This window comes from Carcharhinus amblyrhynchos, chromosome 7 (genome assembly GCF_965287045.1).
Source record: "Carcharhinus amblyrhynchos chromosome 7, sCarAmb.v2.hapA, whole genome shotgun sequence".
Lineage (NCBI taxonomy): Eukaryota > Metazoa > Chordata > Chondrichthyes > Carcharhiniformes > Carcharhinidae > Carcharhinus > Carcharhinus amblyrhynchos.
In genome coordinates, this window is record NC_137330.1 from 85,799,429 (window position 1) to 85,825,861 (window position 26,433).

General features: G+C 41.2%; 1 protein-coding gene across 1 annotated transcript in view; it reads right to left on the reverse strand.

Annotated features, from left to right (window-relative positions):
* The window catches only part of pex7 (peroxisomal biogenesis factor 7), a 79,983-nt gene that overhangs the window by 46,224 nt on the left and 7,326 nt on the right, over nt 1–26,433 (reverse strand). Inside the window, exons 2-5 of the mRNA XM_080192700.1 lie at nt 20,162–20,219; nt 19,619–19,769; nt 16,038–16,115; nt 11,461–11,569 (exon numbers count right to left, since the gene is read on the reverse strand). Of these exons, the coding sequence (XP_080048826.1) occupies nt 11,461–11,569; nt 16,038–16,115; nt 19,619–19,769; nt 20,162–20,219 (396 nt within the window). The remainder of the gene's footprint in view (nt 1–11,460; nt 11,570–16,037; nt 16,116–19,618; nt 19,770–20,161; nt 20,220–26,433) is intronic.

The following is a 26,433-nucleotide window of genomic DNA, read 5'->3' on the forward strand; positions in this document are numbered from 1 at the left end:
TGTTGGTGCAGACTCGATGGGCCAAATGGCCTCTTTTCTGCACTGCACGGATTCTATGAAGTAGCTTAATGATGCAGTCTTCTCCCAGTACCAGGAGTGACAAGTGCACGGAAAAGGGGGTAGTAGGAAAATTGGAGAAAGGATAGTTTCTCCAATTTTAGCTTGGGACATGATCATGTAAAGTGGGTTGGGATAGGATGTGTGCTGCCGCTCCTGCCTTTTTGATCCCTTCACATAAAAAAATACAATTTACCTGACCGATGGAAAGATGCAGTGGTCCAGGTGGTGAGAGAATTAAATGCAGTGGCATTGGAAGAGGAATGGGTGACTGACAGGAGGAGATGGAGAAGGTGATTGATTAGCATTGTGGTGACTCCAAGTAAAATGGGAGAAGCCTAAAAGACTGGAAGAAGCTAATGCTGAACCAGAGAATTGATAAACAATGCACTGGGTACAGCATGGGACCTGGAAAGGTAGTTTCCTGATGAGACAGGGTCTTGGGATTTAGCAGCACATTGCGGGGCTCCTAGCGTGTATGAGCATTACAGAAAAAGACTCCACGAGGAATGCATTCAGTAACAGGATTGTTCATTGTTGGGTGAGGCATCCTGGGCAAACTGAACAAAAGAAGGTGAGGAGTATGGAGGCGAGGGTGGTTTTTTTTTAATTCATTTGTGAGACAGGGGCTGCACTGGCTGGCCAGCATTTGTTGCCCATCCCTAGTTCCCCTGGGGGGGGGGGGGGCAGTTGAGAGTCAACCACATTGCCGTGGCTCTGGAGTCACATGTAGGCCAGACCAAATAAAGATGGCAGATTTCCTTCCCTGATGGACATTAGTGGTCTCAGCGTTTGTAAGCACAGGGTGGCCAAAGGTTTCTGAGCACTGGGAGGGGAGATGGCCCTGAGATCCAGAAGCATTGAGGAAAGAAGGAAAGAGGTTTTGGAGAGTTATTGGGGTTCAATGGGAAGGGGGATTCAGGGTAATGAATGTCAAAATGGCCTTAGTCCCTTTTGAGCCGTTCCTTTTTGCCACGATCTTGATGGTCAGCTTCACCTCCAAGTGTGCTCCTTCAGTACAGTCAGGCACCACACCATCTTTCCCATTGACAGTTGTTTCCTGTATTTAAATCTCTGCCCTCAAGATTTTTACATCATCTTATATTTATGGCATAAATCCCGTAACATATAGCCAGCAAGGTGGCACAGTGGATCCCTAGCACTGCTGCTTCACAGCACTAGGGATCCAGATTCAGGTTCGGGTCACTGTCTGTGCGGATTCTGCATGTTCTACCCTTGTTGCATGGGTTTTCTGCAAGTGCTCCGATTTCCTCCCACAGTCTGAAAGACATGCTGGCTGGGTGCATTGGCCATGCTAAATTCTCCCTCAGTGTACCTGAACAGGTGCCGGTGTGTGGTGACTACGGGGCTTTCACAGTAACTTCATTGCAATGTTGGTGTCAGCCTACTTGTAACACGAATAAATAAAACTTGAATATAAAAGCTACTTCATAAATATTCATTTCCAGATTTTTAGCTTTAGAGAGAAAAAGAATTACTTTCAAGCTCTAAAAATGGTTTAAAACTAAAAATAACCCCTTTTCCCTCTTCCCAAAATACAATACTGGGACTGTTGCAAATCTCAAGCAAAAACAAATGGCTGGAAGTAAGTTCGCCCACTTCAACAAAATTGGAAAATGTTGACATTCCTGCATCGGAACAAGAAGATATTACAGATAAGGAGTTCAGTAGAAGGAAGTGAAGAAAGGTAGGGATACAGCAACACAAATATACAGGAATACAAATGAAATGCCAAGTTCTTAGAATTATAGAATCCCTATAGCGCATTCAGCCCATTGAGCCTGCACTGGCAACAATCCCAGCCAGGCCCCATCCTCTTAATCCCACATAATTACTCCGCTACTCCCTCCGACACTAATTTTTGCATGGCTAATCAATCTAACTCACACATCTTTGGAGTGTGGGTAGAAACCGGAGCACTCAGAGGAAGCCCATGCTGACACAGGGAGGATGTGCAAACTCCACACAGACAGTGACCCAAGCTGGGAATCAAACCCAAGTCCCTGGCTCTGTGAGGTTAACCACTGTGAGACCTTAGATGGAGAACATGAGAAGATTAAACAACATGAGTGATAACAGTACAAATCAAAAGCCAAAGTAAGAAAATTTGAGAGAAATAAAATTCATAGCCAAAAGCAAGACAATGCGAAAGTAGGTAAATCAGATTCACTATGGTGAAAGAAGTGAGTACTGAAACCTGGTGAAGCAAAATAGGTACCAGTGGTCTAAGAGTCAGGTAAAAGAAAAAAGCCAGTCGAGGTCAGGCTGTGGACAAGCCTGCTGGCTGTTTCAATGGAGGAATTTCTAACCTTCCTTTCTCTATTCCCTCAAGCGCTGGTATATCCATCCTACTGCACCAGGAGCAACTGTCAGAGAGAAAGTGAGAGCTGTAATTAAGATCTAAAGCGTAATGCAAGTCAATATGAAGGCCTGATCATAAAATCCCTAGAGTAGAAGGAGGCCATTTGGCACATTAAGTCTGCACTGACCACAATCCCACCCAGGCCTATCCTTATAACCCCACATATTTACCCTACAAGTCCTGATACTAAGGCAATTTAACATGGCCAATCAACCTTTGGAGTGTGGGAGGAAACCAGAGAACCCCGAGGAAACCCACACTGACACAGGGAGAATGTGCAAGCTCCACACAGACAGCGGCCCAACGCTGGAATTGAACACGGGTCGTTGTCACTGAGGCAGCAGTGCTTCACTGTACTGCACTGTGCTGGCTAGACAGAAGAACTGTTGTCCTGCAGGCTAACAATCACCAGGGGTCACCCAAGGCCAGAGTGGGAGTGTAAAGGAATGTGATGGAAGATTAAGATGGCAAGTGGCATTTGCAGACAACATGGAAGTGTGGAGCAAATCAAACAGCCAATTGATGTCTGGCCCTCTCAGTATAAAGGAGGCTGCACCATGAGCACTGAATACAACACACTAGACTGATGGAAGAGTAATTAAATTGCTGCCTCACTCAAAGAAGTGTTTGGAACCCTGAACACTGATGTGAGAGGAAGCAAATTGCCAAGCATTACATTTACTGTACTCGCAAGAAAGTGGATTGCCCATCCCTGATAATAGGGATTTAGGCAGAGAGAAATATGGTGGCATCTGCAGCACTCAAGAAGGAGACTGATTCCACAGAAGGACAAAATTGACTTCTCCCACTTTCTCAGTCTCTGTCATCTCTCCTCTGACAATATTACCTTCCACACCAGAGCTACGGAAAAAGCTTTATTCGTCTCAGCCAAGGATTCCCCTCTACTGAGGCAGACAAAAACCTCAACTTGATCTCTCATTTCCACACTTCCATTCATAATAGGTCTCCCCATCAGTCATTTCCCACTTCCTCATTCTCTGTATTTGGTAGGTCTGCTATTTCCTACGCAAGTCCAACACAAAACAGATATTCCCTTCATTTCACCCTTGAACTTTCTGAAAGTTAAAAAACCTGCCTTAACTATTAGCACATTCCTTGGATTATCAATATGTCTTTTATGTTTCTAATCTCTCTTATCACCTTTGCTATCATCAGTGGAAACGTATCCATTGATTCAAGGAGCAAATATTGTGGGAGATCCACTTGCTCATTCTGAAAAGTTTACTTTTACATTTGTTGATAAGCTGTATGCATTTCATTTATCCAAGAAACATCTTTTCCACAAACGTCTTAAGTTCTGAGAGTTTTTTTTAAAACAGTGTCACAAGTAGGCTTACATTAACACCACAATTAAGTTACTGTGAAAACCCCCTAGTCGTCAGACTCCAGCCCCGTTTGGGTACACTGAAAGATATTTTAGCATGGCCAATGCACCTAACCAGCATGTCTTTCAGACTGTGGGAGCAAACCGGAGCACCCAGAGGAAACTCACGCAGACACAGGGAGAACGTGCCACACAGACAGTGACCCAAGCCGCCAATCAAACCCAGGTCCCTGGCACTGTGAGGCAACAGTGCTAACCACTGTGCCACCGTGTCACCCTGTGAAGGGGTTTGTGGATAAGTCTATGTGGAGAACCCTATGCAACACATCAGAAAGCTCTGACTTTGTGTAACCTTAAGATACTTTGTGAATCTGTGTGTTTGGAATTAAACATTCAACACTAATTACAAACGCCTAAAACCACGTAAGCTTTTCAATTAATCAGAGCTATTTCTCTTTCCTTTCAGGAAACCAAGAAAAATTCAAGAGTAAATTAATGCTAAGAGAAAGTAATGCTTTGTTATTCAAAATCATTATCAAAGAGCATGAAACATGCATGCTTGAAATGTTGTTTGTATTCACACACAACAGTTAGGTAGTCTCTTAAAAACGTATCTGGGACTAAAGGTATACAGCTGGCGCCACCATGTGGTCCCACATAAATATTGCATCCCAAAAGTCAAGAAAGGAAATAGGCTTGTATTTAAATAGTGTCATCAGGTCAATTTCAGGGAACTTTATCATTGACTCCATCCAATTCAAAATCAGGGGGTTAATAGTCACGAAGTTCCCTGTTTCTGGTGCAACAGTGCATATTTAAAGTTTATTTATTTGTCACAAGTAAGGCTTACATTAACACTGCAATGAAGTTACTGCGGAAATTCCCCTAGTCACCATACTCCGCCGCCCGTTCAGATCAATGTACCTAACCAGCTTGTCTTTCAGACTGTTGGAGGAAACCGGAGCGCTCAGAAAACCCACGCAGACACGGGGGGGGGGGAGAGAACATGCAAACTCTACACAGACAGTGAGCCAAGCTGGGAATCAAACCCAGCTCCCTGGCGCTGTGAAGCAGCAGTGCTAACCACAGTGCCGCTCCATCTTGTTGACTTGATGGATCTTACAATTTGTGTGCAAAACTCAATTAAAATAAAAAGTTTATTTATTAGTGTCACAAATTACATTAACATGAACACTACAATGAAGTTACTGTGAAAGCTTTTTTATATATATTAATATATTGCACTTACCTTTTTCCTCTCAGCAGAATGTAAGGATCCTCCTTCTGCACTGATCTTGTTTGTTTATGATGGTCAGTGTGTGAGCTTCAAAAGGCAGATAAAAATAGCCTTTGTTTGTCCAGTACAAGATCTTTCAGCTCCTCCAATTTAGATCTCTGCAGGCCCCAAATTTCCTTTGCTTCGCTATTGACAGCAGCGCTTTCAGCAGGCTAGGCTACAAGCTCTGGAATTCCCTCCCTAAATCTCTCTGTGTTTCTCTCCTTTAAAATCACTCCTAAAATCGACTGCCTTTAACAAAGTTTTTGGTCACCTGTCCTATCTCTGAGTGACTTAGTGCACTTAGAAAGTACAATCAGAAAAGTCAGCTTGGTTTTATGATGAGTACATGGGATTTAATGGGATTGAGGGTTATAGATAGGCCTAGTAGGTATGGATATGATCAGTGCAACTTGTGGGCCGAAGGGCCTGTTTGTGCTGCAGTTTTCTATGTTCTATGAAGGGGAAATACTGTTTGAAAAATTTATTAGCATTTTTGAGGATGTAATTAGTAGGGTAGATCAGTTGTGTACAAGGATTTCTAAAAGGCATTAGTTAAGGCATGATGTGGAGATGCCAGCATTGGGACTGGGGTAAACCTGTTGGGACTTTAACCTGGTGTTGTGAGACTTCTTACATTAAGGCGCTATACAAAAGGTTAACAGGCAAGATTAAAGTAGCATCCTGGGATCTTTTAAAAAAAATTTTTGCTTAATCTTAAAGTTACAAAGCCAAAGCTTTTTCCCAGGTCAGAGATGATGATCACGAGGGGTCACGGGCTCAAAGTGAGGGCGGCGAGGTTTAACTCAGATATCAGAAGAACGTTTTTGACACAGAAGGTGGTGGGGGCCTGGAATGCACTGCCAAGTAAGGTGGTGGAGGCGGACACGCTGGGATCATTTAAGACTTACCTGGATAGTCACATGAGCAGACTGGGAATGGAGGGATACAAACGAATGGTCTAGTTGGACCAATGAGCAGCACAGGCTTGGAGGGCCGAAGGGCCTGTGTTGTACTGTTCTTTGTTCAATGCGCAGAGTGGACAGAGCAAACCCTTAATTCTTAACCCTTGCTTGCTCCAAAAAACAATTTAAATTGAATCCAATTCATGGTCCCTACAAGAGAGATATACAAGCTCCAAGCTGATAAGAAAAGGCATTAAACCTGATGTTGGGCTTGATCTGATGCTTGATCTTAGCCAAAAGATTGAGAAGCAATTACACTTGCCCAGGAGGAGAGATGGGGTTCAGTTAAATGTCTTAGCTCAAAATGGGAGCCCCCTGACAATATAACACATGTTCGGTACCACGCTGAAGTACCAGCCTGGATTCTGTGCTCAAGTCTTCAGGAGTGTATCCTATGTGTATCCAATCACATATATCCAGATCCCATTTCACCTCCAACACATAGACCATCTACGTATACCACCCTTACAACATCAGAGTGATGCAGAAAGCCTCGCCAATACTTTTTAAACACTCACCGTCAACTAATTAAATTCTCTTCTGATCAACCTCCCATCCGCTACCTTCCCGAAATACGTGTCCATCAGAATAATGTTGCCTGCATCCATCACCAAAGTGTCCATTCACCCATTCCCACTGTCCCCATCAAGTTACACAGGCGGCCTTGAAGAACTGGTAGCCAAGCTCAAGTTTCCATCACAATACTGAAATCTCTTTGTGGTCTCACCTATCCTCCCCCCGCCCCCACTTCCCTGTATCCACAATCCACACAGCCTAAACACCTCCTCTTCCTAACTCTCCATTCTTATGAGCTACTCCTCTTGTGCATCTTCCCCAAAATGCTTTGTCTCTTCTCCTTAAAACCCTCTGGTTCTTTGGCTATGTCTATCTTTAGATTATGACTATGCAAAGCATTTCTGGGTGATTATTTTTTTCTACATTAATGATGCAGTACAAACGCAGGCAGTTACTGCATGGCAATACACATGATCAGAGTTGATTACCGTGAAACTGAGCATGTTCATTCTTTTAGAAAGAGATGTTGGACACTGACACAAAGGTAAAGCACAAAAACAGCAAATGGGAGAAAGAAATCTGCCAAGGAGAAAAAAGATAAAGATGGTAGATGAGAAAACAATGCAGGAGGAAAAGGAAGCTAAGAGATAGCAATGAATGGTAAGGAACTATCTAAAGGGTTTGAAAATTAATATCTTGCAATTTTTCCACGCAGCTTTTTTTACATTTGACAGCTGCTCCACAAACCAGGCAAACACAGTAAGTTAGTCTGCAGAAAATCTCCATAACAACCTGGAAAGCACTAACTTCAAATTTTATATGTCAATATGCAAAATAAGTAGCAAAAGGAAAATTTCTAATAGTTGTGCCAAGGATCATGGCAAGAACAAAACAGACTTTACTGCTACCTCAATAATTCTGCTAATGGAATTCTGGTCATGAAAAGTGCTGGTATTGTCCTACATGGAACTTCAAAGTAAATCACACTGAGTTAAAGGTTTGCTATTTTCAGCTTGTAGTTCAAGGTAATTTCTCCATAATTGTGCAAAAAAAGCTATCTGGTAGAAAATTTACAATGCCCTGAGAAGTGTACAGAACTTGCATAAAATCTAACCACAAAATTACAAAGAAGGATACAACTTAATTATTCACTCATCATCTGCCTTCAATATGTGGGGTGGGCACAAGGAAAGCTCATGTGAATCCTTCCAGAAGAGTTACCGTACAATGTAGTTTTGTCATTAGGCATACATGACTATAACCTTCTAATGGATGTAAAATTGGCTTCTTGACAGAAGCCAGAGGGTGGTTGTAGAAAGTTGCTTTTCAAACTGGAGGCTCATGACCAGCGGTGTGCCTCAGGGCTCAGTGCTGGGTCCACTGTTATTTGTCATTTATATTAATGATTTGGATGCGAACATAGGAGACATGGTTAGTAAGTTTGCAGATGACACTAGAATTGGCAGCATAGTGGACAGTGAAGAAAGTTATCTGCAATTGTAACAGGATCTTGATCAATTGGGCCAGTGGGCTGACAAATGGCATATGGAGTTTAATTTAGACAAATGCAAGGTGATGCATTTTGGTAGATTGAACTAGGGCAGGACTTACTCAGTTAATGGTAGGGCACTGGGGAGAGTTACAGAACAAAGAGATCTAGGGGTACATGTTCATAGCTCCTTGAAAGTGGAATGACAGGTAGACAGAGTGGTGAAGGCGGCAGTCGGTATGCTTGGTTTCATTGGTCAGAACACTGAATACAGGAGTTGGGACACCTCGGTGAAGTTGTACAAGATATTGGTAAGGCCACAGTTGGAATACTATGTGCAATTCTGGTCATCCTATTATTGAAAGTATATTATTAAACTAGAAAGAGGGCAGATTGATTAGGATGTTCCTGGGACTTGGTGGATTGAGTTATAAGGAGAGACTGGATAGACCAGGACTTCTTTCTCTGGAGAGTAGGAAGCTGAGGGGTGATCTTATAGAGGTCTATAAAATAATGAGGGAGACAGATCAGCTAAATAGTCAATATCTTTTCCCAAAGGAAGGGGAGTTTAAAACTAGAGGGCATAGATTTAAGATGAGGGGGGAGAGATACAAATGTGTCCAGAGGAGCAATTTTTTCAAAGGATGGTGAATGCCTGGAACAAGCTGCCAGAGGTAGTAGTAGAGGAGGGTACAATTTTGTCTTTTAAAAAGCATTTACACAAGAACATAAGAACATAAGAAATAGGAGCAGGAGTAGGCCATCTAGCCCTTCGAGTCTGCCCCGCCATTCAATAAGATCATGGCTGATCTGTTGTGGCTCAGTTCCACATTCCCGCCCTCTCCCCATAACCCTTAATCCCCTCACTTATCAAAAACCCATCAGCCCGCGTCTTAAAAATATTTAGCGAGGCAGCCTCCACCACTTCAACGGGCAGAGAATTCCAGAGATTCACCACCCTTTGAGTGAAGAAGTTCCTCCTCAACTCCGTTCTAAACCGCCCCCCACTTTATCTTGAGGCTGTGCCCCCTAGTCCTACTGTCCTTTCTGAGCGGGAAGAGTCTCTCCACCTCTATCCTATCCATCCCATTCATCATCTTATACGTCTCAATGAGATCTCCCCTCATTCTTCTAAACTCTAACGAGTACAAGCCTAGTTTATTCAGCCTCTCCTCATAGCTCAACCCCCTCAACTCTGGTATCAACCCAGTAAACCTCCTCTGCACTCCGTCCAAGGCCAAAATATCCTTGCGTAAGTGCGGCGACCAAAACTGCACACAGTACTCCAGCTGCGGCCTCACCAATGCCCTATACAGCCGCAGCAAGACCTCCCTACTTTTATATTCAATCCCCCTCGCTATGAAGGCCAGCATCCCATTAGCCTTCCTGACCACCTGCTGCACCTGCAGGCTGGGTTTTTGCGACTTATGCACAAGAACCCCGAGGTCCCTCTGCACCGTCGCCTGCTGCAGTTTTTCGCCACGTAAGTAATAATCCTTCCTACCATTATTCCTACCAAAGTGGACCACCTCGCACTTGCCAACATTAAATTCCATTTGCCAGTTCCTGGCCCATTCACCCAGCCTATCTAGATCCTTCTGCAGACTCTCCACACCCTCCGCGCAATTCGCCGTTCCACCAATCTTGGTGTCATCAGCAAATTTCGACACCATACACTCGGTTCCCTCCTCCAGATTATCTATATAAATGGTAAATAGCTGAGGCCCCAGCACCGACCCCTGGGGAACTCCACTAGTCACCAACCGCCAATCCGAATAGCACCCATTAACCCCGACTCTCTGCCTCCTATTTAACAACCAATCCTCTATCCATGCTAACACCCTACCCCCAACTCCATGCCCCCTTACCTTCTGCAATAACCTCTTGTGAGGTACCTTGTCAAACGCCTTCTGAAAATCAAGAAAGACCACATCCACCGGCTCTCCTCTATCCACCGCCCTAGACACATCCTCATAGAACTCCAATAAATTTGTCAGACACGACTTCCCCTTAACGAAACCGTGCTGCGTCTGCTCTATCAAGCAATTCCCCTCAAGATGCCTCGCTATTTCCTCCTTGATGACGGATTCTAACATTTTACCTACAACAGACGTTAAACTAACCGGCCTATAATTCCCTGCCTTTTGCCTGGCACCCTTCTTGAACAACGGCGTAACATTAGCCGTTTTCCAATCTTCCGGCACTTCCCCGGAATCCAGCGACGTTTGGAAAATAACCACCAAGGCATCCACTATCAGCTCTGCCATTTCTTTCAGAACCCTCGGATGCATTCCATCCGGTCCTGGGGACTTGTCCACAATCAGTCCCTCCAGTCTGTCGAGCACCGCCTCTCTAGTGACAATAATGTCATTGAGACCCTCCAGTCCTACCACCTTTCCATCGCTAACACCCGGCAAATTATTCACGTCTTCCTCCGTGAAGACCAAAACAAAAAAGTTATTCAAGAATTTAGATAGTTACATGGGTACGATGGGTATAGACGGATATAGGCCAAATGCAGGCAATTGGAATTAGCTTAGGGGTTTTAAAAAAAAGGGTGGCGTGGACAAGTTGGGCCGAAGGGCCTGTTTCCATGCTGTAAACCTCTATGAATCTATGACTGTGACTCCTCAATAGTAAATTTAAAAAGGTGCAGTACAATCTACAAATGGTTTTGAGGATATAATAAACTCGAACAAAGTCTCAAGAAGTTACTCATTGTCAAAATGCAAAGATGAGTTTGAATGCAGCCAGATTTAGGAATTTCTTGCAACTTTAAATAAAATCTGTAAAGGTTAAGGGTTTCACTCCAGATATTCGTTAATTAATATTCCAAAATTAATAAATTAATTTTGGAATATTAATTAACGAATATCTGGAGTGAAACCCTTAACCTTTACAGATTTTATTTAAAGTTGCAAGAAATTCCTACTTTAAGTAAAATCTGTAAAGGTTAATGAGCGCCGTAAGCTCATATTGCAATGTCATTATCATGAAACTCATAACAAAGTTAACTACATGTTACAGGGAAACATAGTGCCAAATTTTATAATTTTTAAAAAAATGTTATTCCATCCAAAAAACCAAGTTCACATTGGATCCAATTCATGGCCCCCACACGCGAGGGACAAACAAGATCCAAGCTGACAGGATGAGGCATTGCACCCCCTCCTAGGCTTGATCTAACACTTTATCTTGGACGTCATCAGGCTACATCTCAATTGAACCTCACTGGCTACCCTGATCCTTTACTCTTCCCTAGCCTGGGGAGATCAACCTGCCTGACCATAGACACTCAAGTGTAATTTCCTGAATAATTTGAAAATATTTGAAGAGTTTTGGTGAAGTGGTAGGATCAAGAATCACTTAACAATTTTAGTACTGCAAAATAGTATTTCAATAATCAACTTGTAATGAAATAAAATGTACCTGAGGCTGAAGCAAAGCAACCTGGGATATGTGGTGACCAGATAGTGCTGTAAATGACACTTTCATGGCCACGGAACGTAGAGACCGAATCTTTTACCGCCGGATCCCACTACGAGAAACAAAAGCACTGATCACCTTCTCTGCAGGTAAAGCCATGCCCAAGATAAAAGTAAAGCTCACAAATCAAATAAACACCTCTTTCAGGCTGTGGGCTATTCACAAGCCATCTAATCACAGTTCGAGTGATAGGCCATTTCATATGCTGAATTTGACAGCTACTTTAAGAACTTTATAAAAAAAAGCGTAGGTTCATTGATCAAAGTGAGGCAACTGTGACAAACAGCTTTTGGAGATAGAGATTTCATCTTACAGAATCATATGAGAATCCACAGCATGTGTTTTCTTAGAGTGGTTGTAAATGATACTTTCAGCCATTGGGCTGAAAATTCTAAAATGTGAATAACAGCTTTTGAAAGGGCAATTTAGATTCTGGAAGGTAAATCCTTCGCTTGGCAGTTACCTTGAGGGAGAAATCAAATGATTGTATGGAGGCAAGAAGTGAATTAGATAATCCATTGTGTTGCACTGCTTATTGTTTGTTCAATCTGGTGGATAAAACCACTTATTGGTCCAAAGCCAGTGTTTCGATTTGATATGAGTATTTATGCAATTAATTGTATCAGAAATCACGGGTAATTCACAAGGCAGCACATAGCATATTCAGATGGAATCTGTACAGAATACAGCTTCTCCCATTACATCCCTGGATTTCACTAATCTTTACCTGGAGATTGGTAGTCCTCAGATCCTACCCAGACTGGCGAAGTGAGGTTGAGAAAATAATACTGTGACTTATTGTAGAGGGATGTCTCAAGACGCTTCACAAACATTAAATAATTCATTAAATTTTCCACCTGACATTTCATGTATTTCCAGGACTCAACACACTTTTATGTCTATTTAGTTTATTTCATACACGTGACCCCAAGCTACTTAAATTTGTTTGAAAATGAGGGTGATGCAGTTTATAGTTACAAATGTTGTGGAAAAATAATTCAAATGATTTTTCATGAAGTTGTCTCTTCTGTCCTGTTATGTTGCTCATTTATAAAAGGATCCTAGGGTTTATCAATAATTAGGTTCAAAGTAACTTTAAGTTCTCTGACTTGTCTAAATTCCACTACTTTTGCTCTTCATTTTTCTTTCCATCGATTACCATGTTCACATTGTTATTTTCTTTACAGTATGACTTCTCTCCACTCACTTCATAAAATGATTTTTAACATTGCTTTGTTAATGCTAAAACATTAGTTTCCTAATATCGTACATTTATTTTCTCATGTTTCCTTATTATCTTAATTTCAATTGTCCTGAAAACTGGTACATTAGATACACAATTCATTGTTCAACCACTTACTCTTTGTTCAATGGAGGCATCAGAAGGGGTATCCAAGTGCTCCACAAAATCAAAATTTGCTACCATGTTAAATGCTAATTTATTTGTAATTAAAAATAATTCATTTCAAACTCTTTCTCAGATGACTTTTAAAATGCAAATGAGGCTAATGGCAATACTGCATTTTTATTCATCCTTTTTCCCCCAGAGAGCATCCCATATTGCCTGGTGAAGGGAGTCATTCAATCTTCTGCTCAATTCCCTTAAGTTCAGAAAAAAAATCAGGCATATTTATTCTTCTTTAAAAGGCTCCATTATAGACGCGGTGAAGTAAATACTGGAATTCTTGCCACAGGTAAAGAGTTCAGTGCTGTTAAGGTTTTATAGTCTGTTTTTATTCTGAACTCCAATGTTTCAATGGAACAAAATAGTGTCTATGAAAATGAAAGAATGAGCCTTTGAGAAGTTGAAAGAGCCTATGATTTTTATGTATGAAAATCTCACAACTGATCAAATAGGTGCATTATTTTCCACTCATTTACTGCAAAAATGAATTGCTCTAAATGCATACTGCACAAAAGTCTTTCCACAGCCTTGCCTGTTTACTTAAACGTGAAAACATGTACTCTGTAAATGACCCTGTCAGATACAGTGTTTGTAATGTATTGAATGCTTTCTTGATGTCCTAAATAGAATTATTACTTAATTGTGTCAACTAAGTATCCGTAAAAGAAGGGGAGTAAAGGTAATGCCACTGTAAACAGCCACACACCTATGCAATATAGAATAGAATTAGAGTCAGTTTTATACCAATCTTTATCAATCAATTCTAAAATTTACTTTAATTTCCCATGGCTTTTGTACTGAAATGTCTACATATGACTATGCATTGCACCTTTACTTCATGCTGCATATGTGCAGGCCCAATTTGTGGCAGGAAAATAAGCAAAGGCCGCATAATTTACATTTTCTTTTAGGTAAGAGAACTGGAATACAGAATTACAAACTGAACAGACCTTTGATTCAATTGCTTTAATATTTAACCTTTGTTTCAAGTGTTTATGTTGCAAATAATTGAGTGCATGCTCTAGTTGTGATTCAGAGCAGCTGAAACTGATTGGAGAGAGGTTATGCCACACAGAGAAGTGATTCATAAGAACATAAGAACTAGGAGTAGGAATAGGCCATCTGGCCCCTCAAACCTGCTCCGCCATTCAATAAGATCATGGCTGATTTTATCGTAGACTCAGCTCCACTTACCCACCCACTCACCATAGCCCTTAATTCCTTTACTGTTCAAAAATGTATGTTTCCTTCCACTTAAGTGGGCTGACTATATGAAAGGAAGTAGTAGTCTGCACTTATGTTACGCTGAGTTTTGTGAATAAACTTATACTGAAGATGGACTGGCTCCAGCACCTTCCTTTGCCATACAAATGTTCTCCTGCTCACTCTCCAAAATATCTTACATTTAATCTTCCATCTATGTCTCTTCTCTGCAGACCACTTAATTATCAGACAGTCAGTATCTATCTACCTTGTCCCGTGCCTTCATAATTTAAACAGCTTTTTCAGGTAAAAGTAATGACTTCACATTTATATCATTTTTTTCTTGAGTCACTTCACAGCTAATGAAACACTTTTGAAAGTTTTGTTTTTTATTTATTAGTATCACAAGGAAGCTGCTTTAACATTCCAATGAAGTTACTGTGAAAATCCCCTAGTCACCACACTCTGGCGATTGTTCAGGTACACAGAGAGAATTTAGCATGGCCAATACACCTAACCAGCACATCTTTCGGACTGTGGGAGGAAACTGGATCACCCAGAGGAAACCCACACAGACACAGGAAGAACATACAGACGCCGCACAGTGACTCAAACTGGGAATCAAATCCAGGTCCCTGGCGCTGTGAGGCAGCAGTGCTAACCACTGTGCCACCGTACCACAAAGTGCTGTAATGTTGTAAATGTGGTAGCCAATTTGTTCACAGCAAACTTTAACAAATAACAATGTGATAATAAGCAGATAACCAGCTTTCCATGATGCTGATTATGGGATAAATATTAGCCAGGATGCCAGTTAATCATTCCATAATCTCCTCTGTTCTAAAACAGGTTCAATGTTTCAACTTTTTCTTCACATTTGCACTTCTTCATACCAGAAAGCATCCATCTTCAGTTAGAACACTGATGTTCATGTTGTAAGAAATCCGATTTTAATTCCTAAGCAAGTATGGAGCAAGGACAGCTATACACTGGCATAATTACCTTCTGAACTGAGTTCAGAAACAAAGGCATCATTTGCATAAAAACCAAGATCATAACTATTCCTCAAGAATATTATCCCATTGTTGCATTTGGAGTATTGCACGCAGTTCTGGTCACCACGTTATCAGGAGGACGTGGAAGCTTTGAAGTGAGTGCATAGAAGGTTCACCAGGATGTTGCCTGGTCTAGAGAGTGTTGGCCATGAGGAGAGGTTGAATAAACTAGGATTGGAAAGGCAGAAGCTGAAGGGAGACCTGATAGAGGTCTACAAAATAATGAAAGGCAGAGACAGAGTGGATAGTCAGAGTCTTTTTCCAGGGTGGAAGTGTCAGTTACAAGGGGCACAGTTTCAAGGTGAGAACAGGAAAGTTTAAGGGAGATGTGCGGGGAAAGTTTTTCACGCAGGGAGTGGTAGATACCCAGCAATGCGCTGCCAGAAGTTGTGGTGGAAGCAGACAGATAAGCAACATTTAAGACACATCTGGAAGGGTAGATGAATAGGAAGGAAATAGGGAATATGGACTGAGTAAGGGTAAGTTTTTTTTTTAAGTAAGGGCATCATGATCGGCACTCGCTTGGAGAGCTGAAGGGCCTGTTCCTGTGCTGTACATTTTTTTGTTCTTATTATTGTAATAATAGGTGAATGGTTGGAACTACAACAACATTCTTCAAATTTACTTCTAATTTCAAAAAAATTATTAGTGACTTTGTGAAAGTCCGGTGTTCTGTTCAACAAGTGTTGTCAATGAGCTCTGTTAGTAATAGGGCTTTACTATCCTTTTTTTTTTAAACAGAAAGAGTCCCTTAATTATATTTCCATTTCTGTGATGTTCAAAACAAAAGCTAAAAAAGCTGATGTTCTCTATTATTTGCCTTTTTTTAAAAAAAAAGTAAAACAGAATAAACTTACAATTTTTATTGTTTGATCCCACGAACCAGATAATACCAGATGTTCTCCTCGTGTCTGGCTCCAGTCAACACTGTAAACCTATAATGGCAGGGAAACAGAAAAGATTCTCATTAATAGAATAAAATTAGACAATTTACCCATAGATTGTAGAGAGTAAGTGGAACTTGCACAACTTATTATTTTGTGACAGATTTATTTAATTTGAGCTTCAATAATTAACGTGTAATTGGCCTTTACATATAAAACTGAATTATTTTTTGACAAGACAATCTGTCACAGAGAGTTCATTTAGACAGCTCTATAGGAAACACCCAAAGCACATGCCAAAACTGGTCTTGCGCTGGGAATCTGCTGTTTGACTTATTGCAAAGAAGAAAGTTAGTTTGCAAGCATATTTATACACTTCTTTGGAAAATGTTGCGAACAGGATTAATGCAATTTGTTTGACTTGACTCTTCTCCACTGTTCATTATCTTTCAATATTTAGATATCTTTGGGTACAGTAGTGAATTGGTTGGTAATTGTAAACATCTTCATGGAGTCCAATGCACATTGTGAGCTTTTTAAATTTTGTTTCTTAGGGTTTTAAACTACAGCGACTTACCTTTCTGCCATTTCTGTGTCTGTTGCAGACCAAGTGATAGAGATTGACTGTTATTAGTCAACCACTTCACTGTATCATTGGACCACCAGAACGGTGCAAGTCAAATTATCCTTTTTAAGCACTGCAATAGTGAACCCACAGAGTATCGCTGCTCTCGATCATGATCAACAGGCTTACTGGTTTTAACGTTTGAACATTGTTATATGAAAACAAGTTGTCATGGGGGTGACAACTGCAACTGGTGGGATCCCCTCATTTTAGTAGGAGGCTGGCACAACATCAGGGACCCGGGCTCAATTCCAGCCTCGGGTCACTGTCTATGTGGAGTCTGCACATTCTCCCCATGTCTGCATGGTTTTCCTCCAGCTGTTCCAGTTTCCTTCCATAGTCCAAAGATGTGCGGTTAGGTGGACTGGCCATGTTAAATTGCTCCTTAGTGTAAGGAGGACTAGCTAGGAGAAATGCATGGGGTCATGGGGATAGGATCTAGGTGAGATCGTGATCAGTGCAGACTCGATGGGCCGAAGGCCTCCTTTTGCCCTGTAGGATTCTATGATTCTAATCTTTCAAATAGAACAAAAATATCAAAAAATTAAACAAAAATTACAAGTGTGACAGCCTCTGGTGGAGCAATAAATTCCATCAGCAGTCATGGTGAGATCTGAACATATGCACTCAGAGACTCTCTGGTTTACAAGGCCAGTGACATGACCACAAGACCACCATCTCCCCACTGCTTTCATGGGTGAACCCTCCTTAATCAATTAATGCCCGACACCTGTGCATATTTAACATAATCAACAAACCATTTTGGTGATAGTAGGTGCTATAGCTTTTTTAATGTTTAAGGGGAAAGTTTTAAAAGTCAGTTTTTTTTCTACAGGGGGTCGGTATGTTTGGAGGGAATGTAGCTCGGATACTGAGAGAGCAGTTTTTATTTTTATCTCGGACTGAAGTCTGAAATTTTTATTTCAGACTGAAGGAAGGTTTATACTCGAGTTCCCAAGGGGCAGCATTAGGATCCTTGCTCTTTCTGATATATATTAAAAACGGCATTGACAGATTGGTGGAATGGGCAAATGGCAGATGAAATTTAATGCAGAGGAGAAGTGTGAACTGATTCATTTTGGTAAGATGAAAGGAGAGAGATAAAACAAATAAAGAATACGATTCCAAAGAAGGTGCAGGTGCAGAAGGACCTAAGTGTACACATGCATAAAACAGTGACAGAACAGGTTGAGAGAGCAGTTAATAAAGCGTACAGCATCCTGGGCTTTATAAATTGGCGCAGTGTACAAAAACAAGGAAGTTTTGTTAAACTTGTATAAACACTGGTTCAGCCCCAACTGGAGTACTGTGTGCAGTTTCCAGCACCATTCTTCAGAATGAATGTGAAGGCAGTTGCAAGAGTGCGAGAAAGATTCATGAGAAAAGTTTCAGGGATGAGAAACTTTGGTTACATTGATATAGTGGAAGATCATAGAATCATTAAATCCCTTCAGTGCAGAAAGTGGCCTTATGCCCATTAAGTCTGCATAAGCTCTCTGAAAAAGTATCTTACCCAGGCCTTCCCCTGCCTTATCCCCATAACCGCACACATTAACCTTGCTAATCCCCCTTAGCTATACATCTCTGGACATGAAGGGGTAATTTAGCATGGCCAATCCACCTAACCTGCACATTGCTGGACAGTGGGAGGAAACTAGGGTACCCAGAGGAAACCCACACAGAAGTGGTGAGAATATGTAACTCCACACAGACAGTCACCCAAGGCTGGAATCAAACCTAGGTCCCTGGCTCTGTGAGACAGCAAGCAGAGAAGCTGGGACTGCGTTCCTTGAAAAGAAAGTTGAGGGGAAATTTAATAGAGATGTTCAAAATCATGAGGGGTCTGGACAAAATGGAAAGGAAGAAACTGTTCCCACTGGTGCAAGAGTTAAAAATTAGGTTGTACAAGATTGAAGGTAATTGGAAAAATCAGCAATGTCAACATGAAGAAAAAGGGGTTTTTTTAAACACAGCAAACAGTTAGGATTTGGAATGCACAGCCTGAAAGTGTGTTGGAGGGTCAATCAAGGTACTCAAAAGGGAGCTGGATCATTATTTGCAAGGGCCTGGGGAAGTCACTATCCCGACTTGGAAATATAACCCATTCCTTCACTATCGCTGGAACTCCTTCCCAACAGCACTGTGAGTGTAACTGCACCGCAGGGACTGAGTGGTTCAAGAAGACAGCTGACCACCACCTTCTCAAAAGCAACTAGGGACATGCAGTAAACGCTGGCCTACCCAATGACACCCACATCTTGTAAATTAATTTTAAAAAGGGGAGCAGCACTAGGTAAATTGTTCCCATGGAGGGATAGCACAATACAACAAGTTGAAAAGCCACCATATGTTCTATAATCATTCTATGATGCTATCTCTTCTTAGGCTTGTTCTCTTTCAATCCTTCTTTTAGTTTTATTTTATCTCTTTATTAAAAATATTATTTTTTCTGCTCACAGTGCTTCTATTTTTCTTTCTGTATCTTTATTTTTAAACATCATTTACTCAGCTCCTTCACCATTGTTGACAGTTTCTTCATTCTATTTATAAACCGTGGTTTCTTTGCTATTGTTTGCAGTTTCTTTATCCCATTATTGCATTGGTTAAGGTGATAAGACAATTTTGCAAAATGTCACCACTGACATTAGTGCGTTGTTAACAGCCCACATCCAGCAATTTTCAGCTCAAATGTTGTCCAAAGTTAATGCTAAACACAAAAGCCTAATTAGCATAATTCTTGGCCAAACCTGCCACTGCAACAATTTCTGAACCATTAAACTCTGACAAGTAATACAAAAACTTTTAAATCACGGGTTGAACCTTTTATAATCGGAAATCTCTTCAAATCAAATAAACTCCCTGAGTAAAGTCTACAGGTCATTCAAACTGTTAATACACCACTTCAATTTTATCAGTAACTTTTTTTTACCTCTTGAGTGTGTTCTTTGAAGACTTGGAGGGGACCAGTAGGGGTTGCAGTGTCCCAGATTTGCAGAGATCCATCGCCACTACCAGTGACCAGGACATGTTCATTGCTCTCACTCCAGGTAACATCAAACAGGCTATCATTCCAGTCAAAACTAAACACAAGAAAAGCTTATTTAAAAGTAGGCCCTTTGCCTAATTTTCCTAAGAGAGTGCATAATCTCCACTGTGTGCTAGATGGTGAGGTCTTACACTGCTTGAAAGCTGAGGATTAAGTGGAACCTCTAAAGAAATAATTACTTTATTTTTATGCCAGTAGCCATACTTTTATTACTCACATCACAAATTTTGTGTTAGAATCACAATATTGACAAGTTAATTTTTAAAAATGGAAAGAAAAATCCACAGTAATGAACAATAACTAACTGATTAAACAACATTTTACAAATTCAGAAACCCAACTTTAATCACTCTTTTTTCTGTTAACATTCCAGAACAGTACTTGATATTAAAGAAAACTAAAGAGTCCTTGTTGATTATACAGTACCTCCTGAAAGGGACAATGCCAGCTTCTGTCTGTTCCAGCACCACTAATGTTCCACAACCTGAAAAGTGGCATAACACAAAAATTGTCAAACAATAAAAAAAAAATCAAGAAAACAGTTACCCAATATAGGAGTTCCAAAAGACATTCTACAACTTAAAGGCAGTAACAGGAATTATCAGTTGTTTTCTATTACAGAACAATATAAATATAGGTCAGGCATACATATTTTTAAATGGTTGCAGAATTCAATGCAATCTACCCAAGTTGTCAGTGTATCAGAATTAAATCTACATCAAGAACCCTCAGTGCTGACTGGTATTTCCTTTGGCAGCTGCATGGCCTAAACTACTACGTTACATCAAATCGAGAGTGATGATTCTCTTTTCAAACAGGAATTTTTGAAAGTCTTTCAGCACAGTTGATATGATTCACATAGCATTTGACAAGATCCCACACGGAACGCTAGTCCAAAGGGTTAGAGCCAATGGGATCCAAAGTAAGTTAGCAAACTGGATCCAAAATTGGATTGTTAGAAGGAGGCAAAGGGCTGCTTTTGTGATTGGAAGTGTGAGACCAACAGTGATCAGTGCTGCAACCCTTGCTGTTTGTTATATACATGAATGACTAGAATATGAGTGTAAAAAGTATAATTAGTAAGTTTGCAGATGACAAAAAAATTGGTGGAGTTGTTGGTAGTGAGGAGGATAGTCTGAGGTGACAGACTGGTAATGATCAGCTAATAAATGGGCAGATGGAATTTAATCCAGGTAAGAGTGAGGTGACACATTTTGGGAGGTTCTAATAAGGATACTATATACACAATGCAGAATATTAACGAACAAAGCAAGTGTACAAGTACATAGATCCCTGAAGGTGGCAGCACAGGTAAATAGGGTAGTGAAGAAGGCAAACACGACACTTGCCTTCATTAGCCAGAACATAGAAGATAGGAGAAGAGAGGTCTTGGTACATGTTCATTAAACATTGGTAGGACACTTGAGTGCAATCTGGTCGCCACACTATCTGAAGGATATGATTTTATTGGAGACTGTGTGCAAGAAATTCTGATGTGGAGATGCTGGCGTTGGACTAGGGTAAACACAGTGAGAAGTCTCATAACACCAGGTCAAAGTCCAACAGGTTTATTTGGTAGCACAAACCACTAGCTGTCGGAGCGCTCCCCTTCATCAGGTGAGTGGGATCAGGTGAGTCAGGAAATTCAGCAGAACGTTGCCTGGGATGGAAAGTTTCAGCTATGAGAAGAGATTAGATAGGCTGGGCTTGTTTTCGTTGGCGTGGAGGAGGCTGTTGGAGGTCTGACAGAGATATACAAAATTATGAGAGACGTAGATGGGGTAGATCGTAAGAATCTTTTCCCCAAGCCAGAGGTGTCTAAGAACAGAGGGCACAGGTTTAAGGTGAGGAGTAAGTGGTTTAGAGGGTATTTGAGGAAGCATTTTTTTCACCCAGAGGTGGTGGAAATATTGAACAAGCTACCTGAGAAGGTGGTGGAGGCAGATACTCTCACAGCATTAAGAAGCATCTGGACAAGTACTTAAATCGCCAAGGCACAGTAGGCTATGGTCCTTGTGCTGGTAAATGGCATTAGTCAGTGCCAGATTTAGGCATAAGCTAAACAAACTACAGATTAGCGCCTCACAAAATTTCAGAAGGTTTGCAAGGGAGAGAGCATTTAAGAGCGGATACCAGAAACCATACACCAGAAGCATGTCCATGCTTATGTCAAGCAGAATTATCCAGGAAATGAACAAATTTCCTGCAAAGATCTGTGTCAAATCATCTTCCAAGACAAAATTCATTTAGTTTTACCGAATGTGGAAGCAATATTACAACTATCCTTATGTCTGACGGTAACAAATTATTCAGGAGAAAGGTCATTTTCACAGCTAAAGAGAATCAAAAATGAGGATATTTTGGCCCTGGAGGGAGTGCAGAGGAGGTTTACTAGGCTGATACCGGAGTTGAGGGGATTGAGCTATGAGGAGAGGCTGAATAAATTAGGCTTGTACTCGTTAGAGTTTAGAAGAATGAGGGGAGATCTCATTGAGACGTATAAGATGATGAATGGGATGGATAGGATAGAGGTGGAGAGACTCTTCCCGCTCAAAAAAGACAGTAGGACTAGGGGGCACAGCCTCAAGATAAAGGGGAGGCGGTTTAGAACGGAGTTGAGGAGGAACTTCTTCACTCAAAGGGTGGTGAATCTCTGGAATTCTCTGCCCGTTGAAGTGGTGGAGGCTGCCTCGCTAAATATTTTTAAGAAGCGGGTTGATGGGTTCTTGATAAGAGAGGGGATTAAGGGTTATGGGGAGAGGGCGGGAAAGTGGAACTGAGCCACGACAGATCAGCCATGATCTTATTGAATGGCGGGGCAGGCTCGAAGGGCTAGATGGCCTACTCCTGCTCCTATTTCTTATGTTCTTATGTTCTTATGAACTGAGAACAGCCACGTCTCAAGGCAAACTGTCTGCACTTGACATCACGTGCATAGAAAGCAATAAACTGCATAGCATATCATTTAACAAGGGGCCTCCAAGCTTTATATAGCTTAGGGCCTCACCAAGTCTAAATCTGGCACTGGCATTAGTATAGATTGGTATTGTCAGCGTAGATATGGTGGGCCGAAAGGCCTTTTTCTATGCTGTACGACTCTATGAAGAATGCTTTTCCAACCAAATGTGTCACAACACCTGTTCAGCCACTCCCATGTATCGCGACCTTTAATACCAAATGGGTCAAAGAGATGAGCCTTAGAACATAAGAACATAAGAAATAGGAGCAGGAGTAGGCCAACTAGCCCTTCGAGCCTGCCCCACCATTCAATAAGATCATGGCTGATCTGTTTGAATGGCGGGGCAGGCTCGAAGGGCTAGTTGGCCTACTCCTGTTCCTATTTCTTATGTTCTTATGTTCTAAGGCTCATCTCTTTGACCCATTTGGTATTAAAGGTCGCGATACATGGGAGTGGCTGAACAGGTGTTGTGACACATTTGGTTGGAAAAGCATTCTTCATAGAGTCGTACAGCATAGAAAAAGGCCTTTCGGCCCACCATATCTACGCTGACAATACCAAAGATCACCAAGTTCAGAGAATGCTAAATGGTAATGAGATGGAATGGATTTCAAAAGAATCATCAGTCACATCAATAGCTTGGTGTTGCTTCCATCCTTCAATCAAAGCCGTTTAGAAAATAAACTCTGATGCTCACCTGACTCAACCTGAATTGAAGCAGCTTCAATGTTCCAGCCACCTGCTGGGACAGAACTGGATTTTGGCACAAGGGGCAAGAAACTCCTTTCAGACAACTCTGCCTTATGGCTTCAGCTCTTAGAAATTCTCTCCTTCTCATTCCATTCTGCTGGAGGTGTTTCCTCAATTTGTTTCTGCAGCACCCTCTGCACTTCTTCCTTTCCAGGTTACGTCCTAGCAAAATATCCCCTCAAGTATCCACACTGAAGACTCTTGATTCCAGGGTCGTTCTTTGTTCACTGGAGCCTGAATTGCCGTGGCCCCATATCAGTACCTTGGCGAGTCCATACAACGGACACACAGTCCAGACAAAACTCCATTCCGTAATTCTACCCCAGGTCAGCGTCTTTCAATTAGCTAAAGGGGCTGCCACTAAATTGTTGGGTTCATTTCTCTCCTTGCATTCTTTTGTTTTTTTTTCCTGGAGAGTAGCAACATGAGTGGATTTAGAAAGAGAGCATCTGCTAGTGCTTCATTAATAAAACAAAAATCATTTAAAAATTCATGCTAAGTTTAAATAACACTCTTGTCATTGAAGACAGCTGCTATTCCACGCTGTCCACTGTTTATAAATGGCTTCATAGTCACACCAGTTTGAAAGACAGGCAAACAAGTGGCTGTCTGTTGGTCTTTCACACCCTGCACAGCTTTTACCAGCCCCAGGAGCAGAACCACTATGAGGTCCTTTGACCTGCTCATGTTGTTGTTTTTCTCCAAAACCAAATGAAGATTGTGGGGAGAGAAATGAAAACAACAAGAAACTGCAGTAAAACAGCCAGGCACCGTTCAAGCTTCAGGGATTCCTCCAATCACAACTAGCAAATTAGTTAACACAGAATTTTATCTGAAAAGAGCAATACATTTTTCACTACAATTGGAGAAATGTTAGTCTTTTCATTCCAATGTAAATAATAGAATGAGTTGGTTGTCAGCTGCACAAAGTCTGTACAAAGTTAATTATCAGCAGCAAGCATGGATGCAGGTGACTACTCTCTCCAATCCATGAATTTTTATTTTTCTTTCATAGGGTGTGGGTATTGATGCCCTGACCTGGGCATTTAATGCCCATCTCAAATTACCCTCAAGAAGGTGGTTGTGACACACCTTCCTGAACTGAAGGGCACATGGTGTAGGTACACCCACAGTGCTGCTAGAAAGGGAGTTCCAGGATTCTGACACAGCAACAGTGAAGGAACAGTGATATAGTTCCAAGTCAGGATGGCGAGTATCTTGGACAGGATCTAGCAGGCAGTGGTGTCCTCATGCATCTGCTGTCCTTGTGCTTTTAGGTGGGAGAGGTTGCGGTTGTAGAGAGCTGAGCTTTGGTGAGTTGCTAGCAGTGCATCTTGTAAATGGTGTGTTGCTGTCATTGTGCATAGGAAGTGGAAAAAGAGTGAATGCTGAAGATGGAATGCCAATCAAACAGGCTGCTTTGTCCTGGATGGTATCGAGTTTCTTGAGTATTGGTGTGGTTGAAGTTGCACTCATTCAGGTAAGTGCTTTATAGATGGTGAACAGATCTTGAGATATCAGAAGGTGAATTACTATCTGCTGAATTCCCAACCTCTGATTGCTCTTACAACAACAGTAAATTTCAGTTAAATGCTAAATACAAACAAAATAAGATTTTCTCAAAGAGATCAACATTCCTTCACTCGCCCAAACGGCCTTCAATCAAGGAGCATTTTCCTTCTGATTATCACCGACTTAAATTTTACTAGGGCTCCTTAATGTCCCAATCAGTCAAATGCTGCTTTGATATTAAGCAGTCTCTCTAATCTCATCATTAAATATCAAGTGAAGAGGATTAGATTCTCTCTAAACGGAGATGGTCATTCACTGGCACTTGTATGACGTGAATGCAATTTGCCACATATCAGCCTAAGCTCACAGCCCCAGTTTTTCTGTGGTGTGATGTCCAAAATTGAAACTGAACCATTGCACTGCAAATTATACCTTCTCATCTTATTCAACATGTTGAAGCAGTCAAAAGCACCGTGAGAATTGAAGTAGAGTTTGAGTCCAGAGTCCATTATCATTCCAAAGCCTACCCGATTTGTTCACTACATAATTAGGATACATTTCAGCAAACGTGCAATAGTTCACAATTATCAACATTTTTGACAAATGTTAACTCGATTGCATAACCAAGATAAATTCTTCTGCAAATCATTGCCACATCCTCTGATCCCACAGTAACTTCTATATACCAAGGGAGTTCTCCTGATGTCCTAATCAGGATTTGTTACTCTACCAACCTTAGTAAAGAAATATACTACAATATCTGATCATTATCTCATTGATGTGATGATGAGTGGCCTCATTTCCTATATTACTTCAGTAACTAAACTTCAAAAAGGACTTAATGGGTTGTAAATTACATTGGAATATCCTCTGGTCATACATTACATAAATGCAAGGCTACTTTCCTTTATTTTGCCTCTACTATCTCCTTTATTTTAGCATTTTCAGATTTGACAATACTTTAGAATTCTGTTCATCTAGATGAAAAACAATGTCCTCAAAATGAGCCACTTGGCAACAATTCCAGTTTTAATTATAGTTTCTGCTGGAAAAGTTGATCCAAAAATGTCAAGCCCCTAGCCAAGCTGTTCCTGTACAGCTTCAACATTAGTATCTACCTAGCAATGTGGAAAATTGCCCATGTATGCCCCATACACAAAAAGCAAGACAGCTCCAACTCAGCCAATTACTGACCCATAAGTCTCGTCTTGATCATCAATGAAGGATGGACAGGTCATCAACAGTGCTATCAACAATAACCTGCTCACTGATACTCAATTTGGGTCACTCAACTCCTTAATTACAGCCTTGATTCAAACATGGACAAAAGAGCTGAATTCCAGAGGTGGTGAGAATGACTGCCCTTGGCACCAAGAAACCCAGTAAAACTAGAACCAATGAGAATCAAGGGCAAGAGGGGGAGAAACGTTTCACTGGTTGAAGTCATACCTAGCACAAAGGAAGACAGTTGTGGTGG